Source organism: Bicyclus anynana, chromosome 4, assembly GCF_947172395.1.
Source record: "Bicyclus anynana chromosome 4, ilBicAnyn1.1, whole genome shotgun sequence".
Taxonomy (NCBI): Eukaryota; Metazoa; Arthropoda; class Insecta; order Lepidoptera; family Nymphalidae; genus Bicyclus; species Bicyclus anynana.
In genome coordinates this window covers 10,853,469-10,875,952 of record NC_069086.1, presented here as the reverse complement: position 1 = coordinate 10,875,952, position 22,484 = coordinate 10,853,469, and the positions used below count along the sequence as shown (strand labels likewise).

General features: G+C 37.4%; 1 protein-coding gene across 4 annotated transcripts in view; it reads right to left on the bottom strand.

Moving 5' to 3' along the window:
• Positions 1-22,484, bottom strand: part of LOC112043347 (uncharacterized) — a 97,444-nt gene that overhangs the window by 6,803 nt on the left and 68,157 nt on the right. For 3 of the 4 annotated variants that reach the window (XM_024078727.2, XM_052881261.1, XM_024078722.2), the window contains exons 5-13: positions 21,312-21,394; positions 11,022-11,143; positions 8,201-8,412; positions 7,262-7,611; positions 6,876-6,977; positions 4,912-5,072; positions 3,925-4,080; positions 1,839-2,154; positions 574-740 (exon numbers count right to left, since the gene is read on the bottom strand). In XM_024078727.2, coding sequence (XP_023934495.2) covers positions 574-740; positions 1,839-2,154; positions 3,925-4,080; positions 4,912-5,072; positions 6,876-6,977; positions 7,262-7,611; positions 8,201-8,412; positions 11,022-11,143; positions 21,312-21,394 — 1,669 coding nt within the window. The remainder of the gene's footprint in view (positions 1-573; positions 741-1,838; positions 2,155-3,924; positions 4,081-4,911; positions 5,073-6,875; positions 6,978-7,261; positions 7,612-8,200; positions 8,413-11,021; positions 11,144-21,311; positions 21,395-22,484) is intronic. The other variant, XM_024078725.2, reaches the window with a different exon arrangement.

The window sequence follows — 22,484 nt, the reverse complement described above, 5'->3', positions numbered from 1 at the left end:
CTGGATTAGCTATGTAAGCAATGGGGATGATGACTATGTTTGAATATATTGATTTTTACAATAAGTTGGGGTAAATAAGATCAATGTTAACTAATTTATACATAAAAAGCAAAGATTGAGTAGATAATTGCAAAATAAATAAGATTATAAAATTTCAAAATCTATTAAAAATCTTTTATCGTAATTAAATGAAAATACAGTTTTAGCTTCCTTACATTAAATGTAACATTTTTTAGTATTTGAACTATAAACATAAAGGAAGAAATAACAAAGATATTAGTAATTTTGTTTAAACGTCCATACAAATCTAACGATCACTAAGTGCCTACGACGTCATAGTACCATTTTGTATGGGGCGTTTTTCAGGGATCCGCGGCAACGCCGCAAATCTGACCCTGTAGCTCTGAAACTAATAATAATAATCGCAGATACCCTGTTAATTTTACAAAATTGCTTTACTATTAGCATACTCTTAATTAATATGCAATTTAAAAAACTGTCATCATCCCTATTGCTTTGGGCACCAATTCTAAAATATTGGGTAAAATATTTTTGGTTTAAGTCTGCGCTTACCGGGTGTGCCTTTACGGGGTCCATGGGTTGCACTATGAGCACGGTGTGCGGCGCGCGCAGCCCCATGTAGTGCGCCGCCAGTACCATGGCCGAGAAGCTGGGCGCCTCCGCGCTCAACGCGAACACCAGCACTCGGGACCCCAGCAACTGCTCCTCGTCGTACGTGCCTAGGGGTCACACGACACTGGTCAACGACAACCTCTAACAAACTTGTAGTCTAAGACACAAGACGATATATAATACTTGTTAAATTCATGGATTGCTTGCCAAATGCCAGGAACAACTCTTTAAGGGCGTCCCTCTGAGCAGAGGCGTAGCTGCCGCCGTATCAGCCGTATTAATGATACGGGGCCCCCATACAATACACAGCCCCAGTCGTAAGTGTGAAAGAAAAAAATTGTAAAATTTAACCTACACACACACAGACGGAGAAAAAAAACTGCTTAAGAGATTTTTGGAATTTCCCTCTCGTCTATTGGACCCCCAAACTAACTTTGATACAGGGCCAAGGCAAGCTACGCCACTGCCTCTGAGACTTGGACCTCGGCTTAGAGGGCCGTTCGGGAGAGGTGTTTTGTGTGCCTGAGGTGTATCAGCCCCCGTGACATTGGTTGATACCCAAGTCCGAGAGACCTGAGATATCGGTAACCTCGTCTCCGCCGCCGAAGACGGTGTTTTGCTTGTGTATGTGTTCCCTGGTTAGCGTTGTCGGTAGTTTTGTCGTCGCATCGTCTAGATCATAAAGGAAGTTTTTGGGTTGCCTGTCTACATTTGGCGTTTAGATCGGTGGTGAAACTACAAGTCCCAACCACAAGTTAGTTAGGATAGGCGGCGGCTCTATCGAAATAGCTTCGAGAAAGCTTTGTCATGTACTAGGCTATTGTATATCTTGAAGAGGTCTCAGGGTCAATTTGGACTGTGGGCAAATACTACAAAAGGGTTGGTCATGAAGTACGGAGACTCAGACCAATTATCCATTGGACTTGTATCACACTCAAATCACCAACAAAATTGTCTGTCGTTTTTCAAAGGGAACGAGGTAAACTCCCATATGAAAAAGATTTAACACTAATAAATATATACTACAAACAACTATAAATTTTAAATCGTAATACACACACGTGTAATTATAACACAATAAAACATCGATACTATAGGTATATGCAGTTTGTATGAACATTAGATCACGATCATGTATTTTGACAGAGGGCTAACCTCTAGCGAGGCAGGTCCTATAGAGACCTGAGATCCTTATAGTATTCTACCTTTAAACGGCTGCGGCGTGACATCCTCGGAGACGGTGTAGTAGTCCGACGCGCTGAGCCGGTCCGCGGCCCTCTCCGCGTCCGGCGCCCTCTGCCGCAGCTCCACGGAGGGCTGCGGTGAGGAGGGCGGCGGCGAGGAGGGCGGGGAGGGCGAGTGCGTGTCGGGGCGCGGCTTCTTGTCGCGGCGCGGCGAGTCGGGCGCGGGCGCGGTGCGGCGCGCGGGCGCGGAGAACATGCGCGTGTAGTCGTTGGCGCGCGGCACCACGTACGTGAAGCCCTCCCGCCGGAGGATCTCCTCGGGTCGCGTGCTGTTCGACTGTGGAACAATTGCTTCTATAATAAATCACCATCAACCATTGACCTCTTATAAAGGACGCACAATCATGTAGAAAATTTCACTTGAAAACTGGCCAATTTTGCTTTGACAATTATTGGTGAAGAACATTATACCTAATATCCTTTAAATGTAATCCAATATTAAATAAAATCCCACATTCAGAGCAAATGCAAATTCAACCTTAAACTCAATTTTTAACGTTGAATTTGCAAATGCGACTACTTGAATTGAGTGCCAAGAAGTTGTGTTTAGCACTCATTGAGTGGGGACGTTTTTTTGTCGCTGATTGTGCATCCACTTTTTAATAGGAGATCGATGTCATCAGCCTATTTTTAAGTTCCCGCTAGTACTAAGTCTCCCCGCACAAGGGTGCCACGCCACAATCACAAACGTCGGCACCTAAAGCTAAAAGCAGCGTTTTGTGGCTGACGTGTGCGGGGTCACTTATTAGGGAAGGTCACTTATCTCGGCCTTATAGGCATTGGGAAAATATCCTGACTAATTTTTACGATGGTGTCTTTATGTGCGTGCATTCAGACTAGAACATGAAATCTTTATTGATGCACAGCAGGGCTTCTTAAGGTTTTAAGCTCGAAACAACCATTTCTATAGGGTTTAGATAACATAGATACGAGTAGATATAGGTAGAAGATGGTGTTTGGTCCTTAAAAACTGCTTCTCCAATTGTACACCAATGTGGGTTCGCAGGTTTATTGTGATAATATTTAACTCTGTACCATCACTATCATATGCCAATGACAAATTTTGTTTAAAATCTTTAATTAATCGAATTTAAACACGAAGTTGCCAGTATTTAAACATAGCGGATTAGTGAAAGTTTTGGCATTCTCTCTTAAAATTGTAGGTTAATATGGTAACTGACATTCAAAGTTTGTGGGTCAAGAAATGACGCGTAGCGTGAGTAGGCTGGTCGTAAAACACTTTATTTTAAAATTATTTTACCGAATAAGCAAGTTAATGTTGAATTAGCACGGAACTAACTTGCTATTTTTGTTGTGTGCCTGAATTTTAATTGTAAGTAACAATTAGTATCTAGATAGCAGCGTTGCCAAGCTTCCCGATTCAGAAGACAGGCTCAGTCCAGTTTTACGGATATAACTAGAGTTTTTTTTCTGAGCGCCTAGCGGGAGTTTTCAATGTTTTCAAGTTGTGACGTTCGCGTAAACGTAAACGCGAATTTCTAAGGAATCGAAACAGCGCCATCTAGTGGCACTACTTCACAACTATGACGTCTCCGCTGAGCGTTGGCTTAGTTTTTTACTATATTCCGCTTTTATTATCCTATAATATTATAAATGCGAAAGTTTTTTTATTGATTTTTGGATGTATGTTTGGATGTTTGTTACTCTATAACGCCGCTACTACTGAAGCAATTTAGCTGGAATTTGGAATGGAAATTGATTTTACTCTGGATTAACACATAGGCTACTTTTTATTCCGAAAAAATCCATGGTTTCCCGAGATTTGCGAAAACTGATGATTCTGATGTTATGAATGTTTGTTACTCTTTCACGCCTCAACTACTGAACCGAATTAGCTGAAATTTGGTATTAAGATATATAGCCTGGATTAACACATAGACTACTTTTTATCCCGGAAAAATCTATGGTTTCCGAGGGATTTGTGTAAAACTAAATTCCACGCGGACACGTCGTCCGCTAGTTTAAAATGTTTCAGAACCAGACTTGGCAAAATCAGGCAACGCTAATTAGATAGAGAAGCACTCACAGGGAAGGCCCCGCCGAGATACACGTCGTGCGTGGGCGCGCCCAGCATGGCAGGCAGCCGCTCCAGGCGCCGCTCCGTGCCCGGCGTGAACACCGCGTCGCCGCTGCTGCCGCCCGACGCCGTGCTCTCGTCCACTGCGCTCCTGTTGCCACCGTTCTGCAAACCACACACAGTTATTTCATTGTCATACTTAAAGGAACCGTTAAAAACAAGAAGTAGGTATAAGGTACGTTCCCCACCAATTAGTCTTAAAGGACTTGTGTCGCATTTGGAGTGGATATTTTACGGTTAAATTGTAAAATACGTTAGTTTATAATCTCACTCCTGATATTACAATCTACCTTCATATTGTGAACTGAAGATACGTATTTTTTGTGGTGTACAAATAAAGAGTATTAAATAAAAAAATAAATAAATACGTATATATATTAACGTGTTATTTTTCGGTATATTATATCTATCGGAAGTGAAACCGTTAAATTGTCAATCTGGATAAATTTATCATAGAGTTACAAAATATTACAGCGGGCATAATAAAAATAGTAAAAAATTACAATGGACAAATCAAAGAAAAAAGAAAATTGGATGTGAGTGCATTTCTTAATTTTTTTTAAACACTGTTCTTCCATTAGTAAAATGTTGTTATTGTTTTATATTTTGTCTAATCTGAACTTGTTAGGTTATGTTAAAACACAAACATTTTCTCACAAACGCTTTCTCATTCGCCTCCGACTAGCCAGGAAATACCCGTTACACTGTATTATAAGTGGGTACGACAATAATCGTACCGACTCATATTACAGTGTAACGGAGCGAGGATCGAATCACCACCCCTCGAAAAGAGTCGTTGATTTACCGATAAGCTATTTTCAACATCTAACATCTTCAACATTATTCAACTATTTTTAAGATCTAACATCTTCTTTGTCGTATATTGATTGATTTCTGAAGTATCACTAATAGAATATTAAGTCATACAAAACAAACCTTCGGTATCTTCAATGACAGCTTCTGCCCGTACGCCCTGAGCCTAGGGTTGTGTACTCGCAAACAGTTGTGCTCTCTGGGTGGGTTTGTACCTCTCTCCGCCACTTTCGCCGTTACTGACTCAGCATTCTCCGTTTCCGTCCCATTACGGTTCTGATATTCTATAAAAAATATATAATCTATTAGAAAAAAAAAAAGGTTTACCACCGCTGACTACAAACACTGCGATAAAAAAAAAACATCACCCAAATGACTCTTGCAAATTAAAAATGGAAATTTTATTAAAAGTATGTACAATTAAGAACGGAAGAAACAAACCCAACAACAGATAAATTTGCGGGAAAAGCCTTGTAGGAATCGCTCTCCTTGATACAACAAGGAAATCGAATTAAGAGTCATAAGTCCTTATCATTTACAACAGATAAAATATACATGACAAAGCCAAACATAAATGGAAAAATATTTACATTGATGGTGACAAAGCTTAAAAAATAACAAACTGAAAATAATAAACAACTATTAAATCAAAACAGTTCCCCAATCTAGAAACTCCTAAGGAATGCAAAACAAAAAAAAACACAATCACGTCGAAAACAAATCCATTCGCAGAAAGAAAACTATGAGTGATGTAATTCCTTGAGGGCAGAATGGATAAGATAAGCAAATGTTTACAGCTGTTATGCCGAATTATTACATTTCACATTATTATCGGCGCGGGAAAATGATGAATGATAAGAAATTAACCAAAACTGAATTGCAAATGATATGCTGATTCTACGAATGCGTAATTCCTTCTTAGTACAAGATCCTGGAGTACATCGACCTAACCACATCGAGTTTTCTAATAAAAAGAAACTCTGAACAGGGCACATTGGTTGATTCAATAGAAAACTCGATCGGGAAAGTTCGGTGAGATTCGGGATCTTAGACTACCTCCTAAGCGCACCGTTCTGCACATAATATAATCGACAGGAAAATTAACGTAACGTCTATTAGCTATCACTTCAGTGATATTATTATTTACAAGAAATAAATAAAACGTTACTTCACATGAGTTTTTCATGGATAATGAATTTCATAAGTGCCTCATTTCTAATAAAAACAAATAGTATTTCTGGAATCGTAAATAATTACCAAAACCAAAATCTTCCTTTTTAAATTTTAAAATAATAATATTATACTCGTAATGGTAGAGATAGTCTCTACGTAGGTAATATACAGTGAAGTGTCGCGAATTACATAATAATTTGTCGCGTATGAAGACTAAGTTATCTATATTTAAATGCCTAATATAATATAATACGGAGTTAAGGTTCATCAATATTGAAAAAATTTTAAAAGCTAAAAGAAGGTTGAATAGTAAGCAAAACTTATTCAATGTTACCAGTACCTACATTACTGGCAAAATCCGCAATGCACTGGCTATTTTTAGTGGAATCTTTAACGAATCTGTGTTATATGACTTCGACGTCAAGGTCACATTCTATCTTTCATATAATTCAGAACTGAAGTAGTATTCTACATTTATCAACTTGGACAGAACAACAAATCTGTTATAAGTTTCGTTTACTTCATCGAGTAGGTATATAAAAACATAAATATGTTGTTATGTAGTAAAACAAATCAATCATTTAGTGTTTTATGAAATGATTTTGGTTACTAAATGAATCACTAGACTAATTAAGATGCATTTATAAACGTCTTACCTATGCCTTCAATCTAAGACCTAAGTCAATCAATCATCATTAGACAACGGTACGCTTAGGGTAATTATAGAGCGTCAACTTCTTTAGCGATACTACAGCAAGAACGCAAGATTATTAAGATAGATAGAAGATTGGCTAGGATAGATATAAATAATAAATAATAATTTACGCCTACAGCACATTTCGTTCGAATTTCAAATATCGCGTAGGAAGTTGACAAACTATAGAGCGCGGTAAAGCTTGGCGTGCACGACGCACCGGGGGACACGGTAGATGAGGTGAGCAAATCACGGAGCGTGCGAAACGCGCGACGCACGCGCGCCGCCACGCTCGACCCTGACGGAGTGTGCGGTGATTGCCCTTCAACAAACATCACTTTTACCCAACCGACACTATCAAACCGAGCTGAAAATTGTTCAATTTTTATCTAAAAACATACAATTCCAATCAGAAACAAATTTGCTCGTATACAATGAAAGAATAATACAAAAAGAGGCCTTGTTTTGCTTAGTAGCAGGGACTCATTTAACCTCTGCCAAGGAATCTTAGGATTGATATTAAACAAATAGGACACCCATCTCTGAAAATATTATAAACTTAATTATTTGAACTTTAATATTAGTGTGGGTTTGTAATATTTTTACCTGCATCGGCAGCGAGCTCGGCGACTCGACAAAAGGTTTCAAAGTCGATAGTATCCGCACTCGGTGGTAAACAACGTTCCGCAAGCTCGCGCGGTACCCGCGTCGCGTCCTTGAGCGCTTCGACGGCTCGGGCGCGCGTCAACCGCGCGTTCCTGCCGCCCGCCGCGTCGTACGCGCGTTTCAACCGCAGGATTGTGTGACCCAAGGGGTGACGCGGGTGCGTCCTCGCGCCTCTCAGAACGGTGCGAGCGCATCGCAACGCCGTGGGAATGTCCGTGAATGCGGGCAATCCTCGCCTTTCTACCGCTTCTTGCAATGTTGCGCGGGCTCGCGATAGCTCAATGTACTCCCTGAAATTAATGCACTAACTATTAGCCTTGCATTACCATAACATAAGACGCATTTACACACAATAATGGGAGATCCTCCACAATGCAAATGTCTTGCATTAGTCAAGGTGAAATTGTCTCACAGTAAACAAACGCCGGGGCCTTTCGCTTATTTTCTCGTTACCATGCATCTAATCAATGATCTTAAAATATTTACCTTTAATGTTTACAATGCACAATGTTTAACAACTATATACTCGTACCTGAGTAAAGTAAAACATTTCTCTTGAAACTCTTTACACAACAGTACCTACCTACCTATCTATCTACTGTTTATAAAAACTAATTATTATAAGTAGGTAGACTACAATGATTTCGGCATTCGCTCCGTTCATTTGAAGATTTTCATTAGAGCCTTAGATGCACATATTATAGCTAATGCCATAGCTAATTCTAAAAAGTGAATCTATCTTCGTTATCAACCCATAAAATACAAGAAATCTCTCAAGAAGTCTCAGCACCAGCAGCAGGTCTCGAGGCGCCGCAGCTAGATGCGCCGCCTCCACCTCTATTGCCTAAAAGACGCTTACATTCACTTCTTCATACTCACTGGTCAGAGATGGCCTCCGATCCGATGACCTGATGTCTCGCGTAAGGCCTCAGCACCAGCAGCAGGTCTCGAGGCGCCGCAGCTAGATGCGCTGCCTCCACGCTGGCCGCGACGGCGCGCGTCTCGCTGTCCAGCACGAACAACAATGCCCGCGCCTCCGCCTTCGCACGATGCTCCACCTCTATCAGTTCCGTCGACCAGTCGTCTACTTGCTACGTGACAACGAGCACACTAGTTAAACTTTATTTAATGTCAATTTTTCGCAAATTTAATGTATTGAAATTTCGGTTTCAAAAAATAAATGCGGATTTTTTTATGCGGAACAAGCCTGGCATGTCTGATATTACGAGCAATGCCTGCATATAAGAGAGCAACACTTTGCATGCGAGGAACATCGTCCCTGTAAAGAAGGTGTTTGCCAGTAATTTCAGCAGCAACCAGCAACAGATGGGGTATCTAATATTTTCCGGTCGAACTCTAGGTACTGAATGAATCAACAATTCAGATTGCGAAGTAAGATTCAAGTCATCCTAGATTCAATAAAGTAAAACGTTAACAATGTAAAAGTATGTTCTCTAAAATCTCTATCTTGTCTTGAGTGGTACTACTTCCTTTATCATTTATTTTGTAAGTGAACAGGGAGCATTATCATATAAAAAAATGGCTCAAGTTCTTCATAAAAAATCTTTTTTCAAAATTCCAACTCAAGTAATGAACTCAAGTATTAATGCAAAGTCAGGTAATATATTACGCTTTCACATAATAACTAATCCTGACCATCATGATATTTTGCGTAGGTACACATTGTCAAGGCGATATAAAAAGATATACAGCGACACGTGTTTTTGACACATAAAGTTGGTTACAAAAGTGATACAATCCTAGCAAGAATACCAAAATATCCTATCGATAAAAACTTTATCGTTATCTTGATATATTTTAACAACAAACGTGTTATATCAGCACCTACTTTGTTCAATGCAATCACGTAGGGGAAGTTTACAGAATCTACCTGAGGAACATGCGCTATCTTCTTCTAAGTCTAGTTAATATTATAAACATGGATATAGAAGTTTATACACTTCAAGACAACAAATCCAGTCTTTAAGCATAAAACATCAGCCTATTTTTAATGGCGCACTACAGGGTTAACTCTCTGCATAAAGGAGATGGCAGTTGGAGCTTAGACCCACCAAGTCACTTTAATGTGGATTGGTTCGACTCTGTAACCATCTAATGTTAATTAATGATAATGATCGAAATCGACTTATTACTTGTTCACTAAGGAACGAGGGTGATAGATCACTAACTTCCCAACTCCAGATTGCTATGGAGTATTTCTTGGTAGAAAGAACATCGCAATATTTCATAGCGTAACTCAGGACTTAAACCAAAGGTTTCATGATCCATCATCTATCTTAGCATGGTCAACACTGGACTAATGAAACAGTTAACACGAAAATGTACTTCTAAATTCTAAATCAAAAAATATTTTAATTTATGTACCTATAGCCGTGGTATTACAATAACGATGAGTCGCAGTTCATTCTATTCTGAATAAATTGATGACAAAGGTATGCGCTTACCTATCATCATTACACAATTATTTTAAAAACAAAGTTCCCGCCCCTGACAGACTCTACTCTCGAAGGTCAAAAACTATTGAAAGGATTATTATCAAACGATTTTCAATTTCCATCAATCGGATAGTGATTACGAAGATGGTTTGTATATTATAAAATCAATCTTGAATATTTGTAAAAAAATATTCAAGCATGAGTCTTGATAAAATTGTTTACGATGTCAGATAAAGTCTTGCCGACTGTAATCTTTACTAAAGTGCGTTGATCATCCATCGCTTTTTGTAAAACATATGTAGCATACACATATTATATTTTACAAAAATATGTAGCATACAAAAAACGATAGATAATAATTAACCTATCTGTTGCCAATGTGAAGCTGGCTTAATTGCCGGTTATAATATGCAGTATATACATACAAATATATTATAATTTTCACAAACAAAGAAAAAATGTCATAAATTTGCATCCGTACATTAGTTACAGACAGGCTATGTATAGCGGCATCATATCGACGCGACGTGATAAAATTTCAATGTATTCAAATTTAAAGGTTCATGGCACCACCAGAAAAACTGATCACATCATCGGATACAAGATTACTCACTTAGTTCATGTGACATATTTAGTATAAGGCGTCCACTAATTAGGTACTTGAGCTTTTAAGGGTTACATTTAGAGGTTAGAGGTAAGCTTAGATTGGGTACGTAGAGAGGATGAATGAAAGAAGACTACAAAATGGTTTGTATGGCAAGGGTAGATCAAAATGTTGGCAAGGGTAGATGATGGGAATAGTTTAGTGATTTAAATATTTAAGGCGAACGTTGCTAGAGTAAATCTAGGACGTTCTCAATAAATGCCAGGTCAAGAGTACACAAAACAGACGAAATTGTAATAAGGGATTGACGAGTACTAATTATCTCTACGTATACAGAGTTTTAGACACGTTTTGAAAAATATTAAAATACTATAAGATTGTTGCCTATGAAAAAACTAATTCAAAAAAACAATAGATACTACCCTACCGACAAAGACGTGCCGCCAAGCGATTTAGCGGTCCGGTACGATGTCGTGTAGAAACCGAAAGGGGTGTGGATTTTCATGCTCCTCTTAACAAGTTTTCCCGCTTACATTTTAGATTGCATCACCCATTTACCATCAGGTGATTGCAGTCAAGGGCTAACTTGTAAAGAAATAAAAAAAAAAAACTTTAAAAATTATACTGTTAGAATACTCACAGGATTGAAATATGTGATGCCCATCTTCTCAAGCATAGGTATGGCGATGTCTGACCTCCATGTGGTGGGGTTGCACGAGCCGCCCAGGAACACCTCGCAGGGGGGTGGCGACGCCTCGCTGCCTGCGCAATATTACGTTACTTAAATACCCATAATAATTCACTAAGAATTAAAAAAATTAGATAGAGTCAACTCTCAAAATGCTGAGTTGGGGCCTTTTTCTAGGTCATACCACAAATTACAAGGAATTCTTTAGTGTTCTAATGTTTGAGTGGCCAGTTAAGCCATAATACAATTTAATTGATATGTGGCATTACTTAAAAATAAAGATCTTTCTTTTCTTCTTCTTTCTTTTCTCTCCTCGTCCAGAATACAGACATGCACATTTTTTTAGAGTAAATGGTTGACGAAACAAGTAATTGGCCCATCTTATGTTAAATGGAAAACATCATAATATTTCGATTAGATATTTGCAATCCAATTTCGTGGAATCAACTTAACTCATTCTTGTTTCACATTACCAATTGACGAAGCAGACAAACCATCTGATTTTAAGTAGAAATCATCACCTACCACCAACAGTACATGCTAGGGACACATCGTACAATGCTCTGCTCTCTAACATTAGACGAACGAGATAATCTCGTGAAGATAAATATACAAAATATAACCAATAACGGCGCAACCGGAAATACTATTCCTTTAACACGGTTTTTACACGGTTAATGCTGCTTTTTCCAATACATGTGTATCTACTACTACTACCACAAACTAACGTTTACCTACTCAATATTATGAAGAACTAAGTCAACGCAGCAACAAAATAACTTATTCGTTTAGAAGGAACACCACAGGAAGTATTTTATACAACAACACGACTGATACGAGTAAGTTGTGACCAGAAGAAATCCACAAAACAATCGTGATTTTGCATTATACAACCATAACAAAATAATTGGATACAAAACATACGACCGATTCTGAACCATATAAAATGACCAGTCCGCAGGGAAACACAATATATATCTTTGTATATTAAAGGAATAAGAAAACGAGATTACACTTTATATACCGTCTATGACGTTTTCACAACTCATTTTTGACATTTAACTCCAAAATGACCGAAAATTTTAAGCAAGACTAGACTCAAAAGGGCTAGAAGTAAGAGCTGTAAAGTTAGTTAATAAAAAAAAAATTAAACAAGACTGTAAACGATGGGTTCCGTTTCTTCCTACACCGATCCATCCTGAACCAACTAGTTTCTTTATATGAGGCTTTATTTCGAATAGCTATCAATTATATCATATTACCGCATCAACGTTGTACAAACTTATCTCGTACAACCGTAATAGGCGATAAAAATATCACTCTTTTCCTAAAAAGCGATATCATTTTCGCTGAAAAAAATCTGATTGCAGTGTAAAGTGTTTGTATGTGGAAACGAACACTTTCGTCGTTTATTTTTAAATAATAATATATCCTTTTACGATCCCACTTCTGACGTCGCCGGCTAAAGGTCAGTGGCACTTCAGGGTGACATCATCAATATTTTTACTACGCTGCACGCTAGCTTTTATAAATTAATGTATAGTGAACTATTGAACTGATAACATAAATTATCAGACATAGCGATGTCATTTTATTTTTTTAGACGTCTTTATAAAAATACGGCTTCTGTGGCGCAGGGGTATAGGCAGTGGATTTACAAGACAGAGTTTCTGGGTTCGATCCCCAGCTGGGTCGATTGAGGTTTTCTTAATTGGTCCAGGTCTGGCTGGTGGGAAAGCTTCGGCCGTGGCTAGTTACCACACTACAGGTTACACCCTACTACCAAGCGATTTAGTTTTCTGGTACGATGTCGTGTAGAAGCCAAAAAGGGAGTGGATTTTCATCAAACTCCTAACAAGTTAGCCCGATTCCATCTTTGATTGTATCATCACTTACCATCAGGTGAGATTGTAGTCAAGGGGTAACTTGTAAAGAATATTAAAAAGGTGTCTTTATACAAATTTATATGAAAAATAAGCTTTCGAAAAATATTTAGAAAAATATCTATATTAATACATAGAGAGGTAAATTTGGATTTTTTTTTGTTTAAATTAAATAGGTTCTACAACTACTGGTCCTTTATGAAAAAATATTTTACCATTAGCAAGAACCTCCTTATCCTTGCTAAACATAGGCTACACTTTATTACTACCTCTACCATAGAATAAATATACCGAATAGGTCGTAAAGTATTTTTCACCCGTTTTTTAAGCGTTTTAGTATTTATGTACATAAAAGAAAATTTAGCAAAACGACTATTGTCAAGTCAGTAGAGTTTATAATATAAATCTCATATTATATCTGACTATCCTTTACTAGATATATTCGATAGGTCGAATGCATCACATTTAAGTGTGATATCGGCCAACCGATTCCGTATTACATACATATGAAATAGACATTATCACGTGTTCAAGAGCAAAAGCCCACGCTTTTAAATCTAACAACAAGCATCGTGTCTAACGTAGATCTACGTCAGTGCCGTGAATAATGCCATTTATAGTCGTAACATACAGGAAGACAATGACGGGAGACCGACACATTTGCATCTTTAGATGATTATTCATAAACTGTTATAGATAAATAATAATTACTAACAACCAGCGTTGCCAGGCAACGTAGTATATGTGATGTGTGTATATTCTGACCCTATTTCTTTGATACGATTGAAGCACGCAAAAGAAGTACAGTTAATTATTAACAATTGTACTGCCGTTCAACACGCAATGACGCGAAGGCAAACCGTACGTACAGTAAATACATTTGAAGAAACGACGCTATATATTTTTAAATTTTATGGAAACTAAAAAGGGAATGTAAAGTAATTATTTAATGTCATTTAGTACTGTAAGTATATACGTATACAGCAGATTAATCTGCCCAGTCTGAAGGTTGCCTTAAACAGATCGCTTTGATATAAGGTCGCCTGCGGTACTGTTCACTAATTTGGTATTTATTAACAACCTATTAATATACATCATCATCAAATCAACTGAGAAATGACATATACCTATTGTATAATATTCACAAAGGCTTGTCAGTAGACACTGGATGACAATTGTTACACAGAATCTCAATTTCGTATATATCATTACGATCGATCGATTCATTTTGGTCTTTATAGTAATGTATATGTGTTGTACAATGAAGAATAATCTAATAATGTAAATACAAACAGCAGTAATGTAAACTAAAATGAAGGCAAAGATAAACCAAGAAAATAAGACACCGATAAATGTAGAGTCAATATAAACAACAGTCCATTATTCCATTTTTACCGGAAGACATGCGAATACGAATTTAGTTGGCTATAAATATCAATGACTAATGTGATGATACTCGTACACCTTAATTTAGAAAGTGTTCCATAAAGGTGAACGTTCGGTACAACCTGGTGTCCATTGAATGATTGATGGGGACAGCATGGGCGGCGAACACGTCTGCGAATTCATGAACTACATAAACCACCTACTTGCCATGATTGTTCACCATACTGTACTGAAGTATCAGCGACCAAAGAGATTTGATCTTTACGACATTTACTCCAAATGGTCATTGCAACTAAATAACGCTGAAGAGTAACACCACATAATATAAAATAGAACAGAAATCCAACCGTTTGTATGAAACAGATGTTAATGTTGACACTTCGGAGCACAAAAACGTGGCCAACACAATCCAATTCGGAATCAACACATTGCCAGAACGAAAACGTAAACACAACGCGTGGTCAACAAACGCACTGAACATCCCTTCGCCTTCACACAGATTTAAAATGCCTTTAAATCTACGAGACGTAGTAGTAAACATATTTACGTCATCCACTGGAACTGTAACACATTTTGCACACAATGTGAAATAATACATTGACTGTGAATAATCCGTGTGGTAAAATTTCTTTAAAGTAATTGAATATAGAAATAATGTTTACGAGATTTAAAGACAGCAACGCACAAGGCACTATCATGGTCGTGGGCGGCATGGCTACGATGTTTGGCTCTTGACACTCGCGTCGGTACGCGCTGTCCCGGCGAACGGACGGCGGCCGACTGGCTTCAACTTCAAGGCACCTCGGCAGCGAAGCCAACTCTACGTCCGACTACTAGCCAATTCCGCATTTTAAAACATTCCGTTATTTCTATACCACAAAGACATGACACGCAATTATCATGACGATGATCCATCCCATAAACCATTTGATTATCTTATTGATTCGTTCCCCATTAACTCCATCGAGCTATAATTGTGCATATACCGCACGCTCTAAACGGCCACTTTGCGATTGATTGCCAGTACAGGAATAAATCATTTAGCTATTTATACGCTATATTGCAGTGTATTCTTGGTGCAATTGTAGATGATAATTATAAATCTATCAACAATTTCAACTATTGAACATACGTTTGGTAATTTCTAGATCAAATCGTCATTCAACAACAATAATATTTTAACAAAATATCACATTAAGAATAACTTAATACAAACAAATCCACATCGTTCCATCAAATCACTCCAGTGATAAGGAACAACAGACGACAGATGTCAACAGACGTAAGAAATCGCAAGAAAAATATTCCGATTTCTACATACGTGTAAAAATATAACATTATTTTTTAAATTGGGGACAAAATATAATATTTGAGCATATATATAGTGACATTATTTCCGTACAAAACAATGTAGAATACATTATATTAATGGTTATAAAATGTGATATTCCAAGGTTTATGAATGTAAATAATGGGTATTACAGTATAATATAATCGGAATATAGAAAATATATATATCTAACTACTAGCTTAAAGTTAACCTTCTAAGCTCATTGCAACATGCAACTGACCTGTCCCTTTAGTTTCGTAGTAAATCCTAACGTTTGAAGCAATAAACATCAAGACGGTATAATTTGGTTTAGTGCATCTGCCTCGCAATGCAGAGTTTCCGCACTCTGTTTATAGTTTGTACGGAAGAGCGGGAAGGCCGCGCCCGCCGTTTATTTGAGTTTGTTTACATGTGCGTTACACGATTATGCGGAACTAAGCCCTTTTATCCGTATTGTTTTAACATTACGCGTAATCGTTTACGGTTCAAGAATTCTTGATGTTTAAACTACATTATACATAATAAATTAAAATTAAATATGTACCATATTGTATTATGTATTTTCAATAAAATCTTTTTAAATTACCATAATTAAACTGAGTAATTCCTTATCGTTTCGCATATTTTGACGGCCTCCGTGGCGCAGTGATAAGAGTATGCGCGGTGATTTTACAAGATGGAGGTTCTGGATTTGATCCCCGGCCGGGCCGATTGAGGTTTTCTTAATTGGTCCAGGTCTGGCTGGTGGGAGGCTTTAGCCGTGCTTAGTTATCACCAGCAAAGACGTAACGATTTAGCGTTCCGGTACGATGTCGTGTATAGAAACCGAAAGGGATGTGGCTTTTCATCCTCCTCCTAACAAGTTAGCCCGCTTTTATCTTAGATTGCATCATCACTTTGCATCAAGTAAGATTGTATTCAAGGACTAACAAGTAAAGAATAAAAAAAATATTGTTGTGTAAAAACTTGCACAAAATATGTTAAATTTGTGTTTTTTCGCGATTAGATAAATCAAAATTCTTAAAAAATTTATTTAAACCTGTAGGCATATGGTGCATTACGCACCACTTTCGCTTTCCGCCGCTATTGGTCATCATTCTATTTCTCGTCTCTGTGTTACGTCGTTATACACATCTTACTACTACTGGTATTATTAGGCACGGACATGGGGAAACAATAAGGGTTCCTTGTGGACCACGGAACCCTAAAAAGCGGACACAAACTTTCGCATTTATATATTAGTGTGATGTGAAGTATGTTACCGTGGTTACGAGTAGATTCTTAAGTATGTCAAAACTTATTAGAAAAAATGTTTACGAAATTTACGTTTATCGAAATTGAGGTAATCGTGATTGAGCTCAAATAAGCTTTCTGCTTTTGGATTCTGATACCATGTATACATAATAAATGTATGTAAGCATATTATTTATTAACAAACCGGAACATTGAATACGCAAAGTGTACAAATTTAGACATTACCAACACAGGGAAGCTGTGTTACAAACCATCTGTAATTAATGCTTGTGTCATCGACTTAAAAGTTAATCATGCTATAAGCCTTTGATCGCATTATACCTACCGGTTAATTACAACTATATACAGGAAAATGGAGCTGTCTATTTTAGTGGATTAAGTCAGTGACGGTGTAGCTTAACCCACAGACGTTCAGTTTTAACTGTACAGTTTTATCTAATCAAAATATTAATCTAAATCATTAGGAAGTAAACTTAGGTACTATTGCAAATGTTACTTTTAAAGCTACACATTAATTTAATGATTACAAATACAGTATTAATTGGCAAGATATCCATTATGTGTAAATCTTTGAAGATTAGGTACCTATCACTTAATACAAATGTTTGAATCGTTTGAAGCAAAGAGTTTCATAAAAAAAATATATCTTTTTTTATTTTAAACCATATAATGCAAATAAAACTATCACACAGACAATTAAATGATTTCACGTGATCTGATATGATAATTAAATATTTTCTAGTATAATGAAACTGAAACGCTCTAAATAAAAAAAAAACAGACAGATAGACAGACATTAAAATGTTCGCGGGAGATATTATAAGGGTTCCGTTTTTGTACTAACGTTCGGAACCCTAAAAACAATAGAACTTTGATAACCAACCAGTACTACTAGTATACTATAGCGAGAACGGTAGACAAAGCGTAAACAAAAAACATCGTCACATTTTTACGACACTGTGGACTTAAATGTACTCTGTTAATAAACAAAGATGCGCCGCGAGATGACGTCAGACCACGGCTTCCCTACAGAGTTACAGACTGGACGATTATAATCCCAAGCTAGCGCTTTGTTTGAATCGAAATATTAATATTTTTAGGGTTCTGTAATCAATATGGAACCATTAGGTAGAGTTTCGCTATATCTGTCTGAACGTCCGTCCGCGTTGTAGCTCGGAAACTGTTACTATTAAAAGCTATAGATTACAGCTTTTAGAAGCATAACTAATGTGCGATACAACGCCGACAAAGATCTAAAATAAAACCTTGAAAAATTATTTATCAAGCTACCCTACATGTAAAGTGGGGATGAATTGTTTTATATGACAAGTTGCAGTCTAAAGTCTCTTGATCACGCCGCACGCCGTTGCTGTGTGCAGTTTGCAGCGTCGGACACGTAATCTATACTAATATTATAAAGCTGAAGAGTTTGTTTGTTTGATTGAACGCGCTAATCTCAGGAACTACTGATCCGTCCGATTCGATCCGATTCTTACCGATCCGAGTCCGGTCCGATTTGAAAAATTATTTCAGTGTTAGATAGCCCATTTATCGAGGAAGGCTATAGGCCATATTGCATCCCTGTATTCCTACGGGAACTGGAACCACGCGGGTGAAACCGCGCGGCATCTACTAGTAGAGTGGTATTTTGTTCCGTCGCAGTCAACGTCTTTGCGGCGTGCCGCTACGGCGACCAAAGCTTTAGACAGAAAGAGGCTTACTTGACAGATCTACAAGTTTATTCCAACCATACCTCGACGGTAGCTTAAAGGAAGGCGAATAAATCTATAAGACTGCCCGCAAACATACAACTGTAAGATTTTGCAATTTAGTCAATTTACAATGTGTAAGTATGTCTGCGGACACTTTTAGAACATGGATTAACTATGAAGAGACATAAACCTTCTTGCCGTCGGGTAAAATACCTTGTATCGAAGGAGAACCTCCTCTTTCGTGTCGGTAAAATAGATTCGACATTCATGTAAGTCAAAGTCAATTAAGGTGATCAACACTTCACACCTCCTAACCATATAGAGTTGATGTTTGTTGCGCTATGGCAGACAATTACAAGTGTATACTTTTCAATCAATCATTATTGTGATAGCATTATGATGGATTGGCTTCGCTTCTTATTTGCTAGCTCATAAAACTAAGGAAAACACGCATTTTTCTTTTTAATTAGTTTAGGCATACTATTTGTTAAGAGCTAGAATTTCTAAAATTCTAATGATGATGAAAAATCTATGCATCTTTAAAATGAGCGAAAAAAATCTATGCATCTTGAATCCAGTGAAGGTAATACCAAGGTTACATCCAAACGCTGTTTTACAGTTTGACAGTAGATACACTCGTAGTGGTTTAACAACATTATTCAACGGTAAAATGTCAGTTTGCTCTATTCTTATAACACTTTTCACTATTTTTGTCAAAGCCAATTGTATTCAACAGTAGCAGATGATTAGATGTATGCGACAGTCCTTGACCAATTACAATGTTCAAGAGACCATCCGGTAACGGAGTGAAATGTGTGTATTCAACAGTAGCAGATGATAAGATGTATGCGACAGTCCTTGACCAATTACAATGTTCAAGAGACCATCCGGTAACGGAGTGAAATGTGTGTATTCAACAGTAGCAGATGATAAGATGTATGCGACAGTCCTTGACCAATTACAATGTTCAAGAGACCATCCGGTAACGGAGTGAAATGTGTGTATTCAACAGTAGCAGATGATAAGATGTATGCGACAGTCCTTGACCAATTACAATGTTCAAGAGACCATCCGGTAACGGAGTGAAATGTGTGTATTCAACAGTAGCAGATGATAAGATGTATGCGACAGTCCTTGACCAATTACAATGTTCAAGAGACCATCCGGTAACGGAGTGAAATGTGTGTATTCAACAGTAGCAGATGATAAGATGTATGCGACAGTCCTTGACCAATTACAATGTTCAAGAGACCATCCGGTAACGGAGTGAAATGTGTGTATTCAACAGTAGCAGATGATAAGATGTATGCGACAGTCCTTGACCAATTACAATGTTCAAGAGACCATCCGGTAACGGAGTGAAATGTGTGTATTCAACAGTAGCAGATGATAAGATGTATGCGACAGTCCTTGACCAATTACAATGTTCAAGAGACCATCCGGTAACGGAGTGAAATGTGTGTATTCAACAGTAGCAGATGATAAGATGTATGCGACAGTCCTTGACCAATTACAATGTTCAAGAGACCATCCGGTAACGGAGTGAAATGTGTGTATTCAACAGTAGCAGATGATAAGATGTATGCGACAGTCCTTGACCAATTACAATGTTCAAGTGACCATCCGGTAACGGAGTGAAATGTGCGTAATCTTTAACATACAGATAATATCAGATAAGTCTCTATAATATAATAATATTAAGGGGCTTATTGTTAAGAGCACAACAATATCCGCATCAATGGCTGCCAGGGCCGGCGTGGGCGAGCGACAGTGAACTTATGCCCGCGTCGGCCACTGCACGCACGGGGATGCCGCTCCGAAGTATTTCTGGATTGGTACCGTGCGGAAAGTTAGTCACATTCGATCAACGATTCGTTCAGAATATGACCAGTATACAAAATTACTGTATTACCTTTAATAAGTTTAAACAGAAGACAAACTACAACCGCTAAACTACGAGTGAAGATGATGACATAATTATGTTCTCATTTCCGATAAAGAAAGTCTTGTATCCGAGATTGCCGACTTTATTCTGAGATCTAATTAGAAAGGAGCGATATAAAAGCAAAATATTTAGCTAGAGAAATAAATAAGACCGCTAAACACTATCACGGAAAAGAATCTCTTCTATATGTGATTCTTTAACACAAAGTAGACAAAGTACGGCCTCAGTCGGACAGTGACGGACGTTGGCGTCTCCACGACGACCTTCCGCAAGACAAAATAAACGTACACTACGTCATACGTACAAAGAATACTTATGCGTACAGAATTTGCCACGGAAGAGATTTTTAATTTTATATCACTGATACCTACGCTCGATTGCTAGTCACCTAGTTTCACCTACGAATAAGTTGGCGTACGACTGTAGGTGGAAAGTCATTATAGAGTAACGAACTCTAGACAAAAAGGATACGTTGTCAACACTTAAATTATGTGGGAGAAGTGTGAATAAATTTCTTCTTCGTTTAAACGTCACCATCATCTCAGCCGATGGACGTTCACTGCAGGACATAGGCCTTTCGCAGGGACTTCCAAACATCACGATCCTGAGCCGCCTGCATCTAGCGAATACCTGCGCCTCGCTTGAACTTCAACATGTGTTTTCATATGGGTATGACCTAGTTACGGAAAATATATTGAATGAATTTTTCAATAAATAAAGACATATTCTTACCGTTAACATGTTTGCAAATTGATTCCTTATCCCGAAATTCCTTGTCTATGCTCCACACTGGCGACTCAGGCTTACTTGGTGTTCTGTCAACAAAAGATGAAATTGTCAAAATGACGAATGATAAAATACGATTACAGACAGAATAATATTTTGCTAATAAAGGATTGAAAACACTAGAACACCAACATTAAAACTTTATTCTTGAATACACATATCTAGGCGCATTCTGCAAGTAATATGTATGTATACGAAAAAATCCTTTCTTTCTCATGTACTTACACTTTTTTTTCTAGATATTATTTTTGTATTTATATCACTTTTTTATAAAATACACTTTGAACATGTATACCTGCACTTTAAGCCTGTGTTAAGTTATTTAATATTTTCATTATTTCCCTAGTTAGATTACAGCGGTAGAGATCGCTTTTAGCTATAAGACGGCCGGTAGTGCATACATACTGAATAGGGATGATGACAGTTTTTTAAATTGTATATAAATTAAGAGTATACTAATAGTAAAGCAATTTTGTAAAAGGAACAGGATATCTGTGATCATTACTTTCGGAGCTACAGGGATTTAAAGAGTCAGATTTGCGGCGCTGCCGCGGATCCCTGAAAAACGCCCCATACAAAATGGCTCGAAATAATGACGTCATAGGCAATGTAATGATCGTTAAATTTGTATGCGCGTTCAAACAAAATTACTAATATCTTTGTTATTTGTGCGTTTATGCTTATAGTTCATATATTAAAAAATGTCACATTTAATGTAAGGAAGCTAAAACTGTATAAATTTTCATCTAATTACGATAAAATATTTTTAATAGTTTTTGAAATTTTATAATCTCATTTATTTTGCAAATATCCTGACAATCTTTGCTTTTTATGTATACATTAGTTAACATTGACCCTATTTACCCGAATGTATCATAAAAATCAATATATTCAAACCTAGTCATCATCCTCATTGTTATTATTGTTTACTTTATGGTGTTGGTACATTAAGAGTACTTAATTTCATTTCATTTCACTATTTAAGATTATCTATCCTACCTACGGTTCATAGACTCGGTGATCAATGACTTTCGCTCAACTCATGGAAGATTATAATACTACGAAAACTTGTCAAATAGCTCAGCATTTAGAACAATTATTGTGTGTTGTTTTTATGAT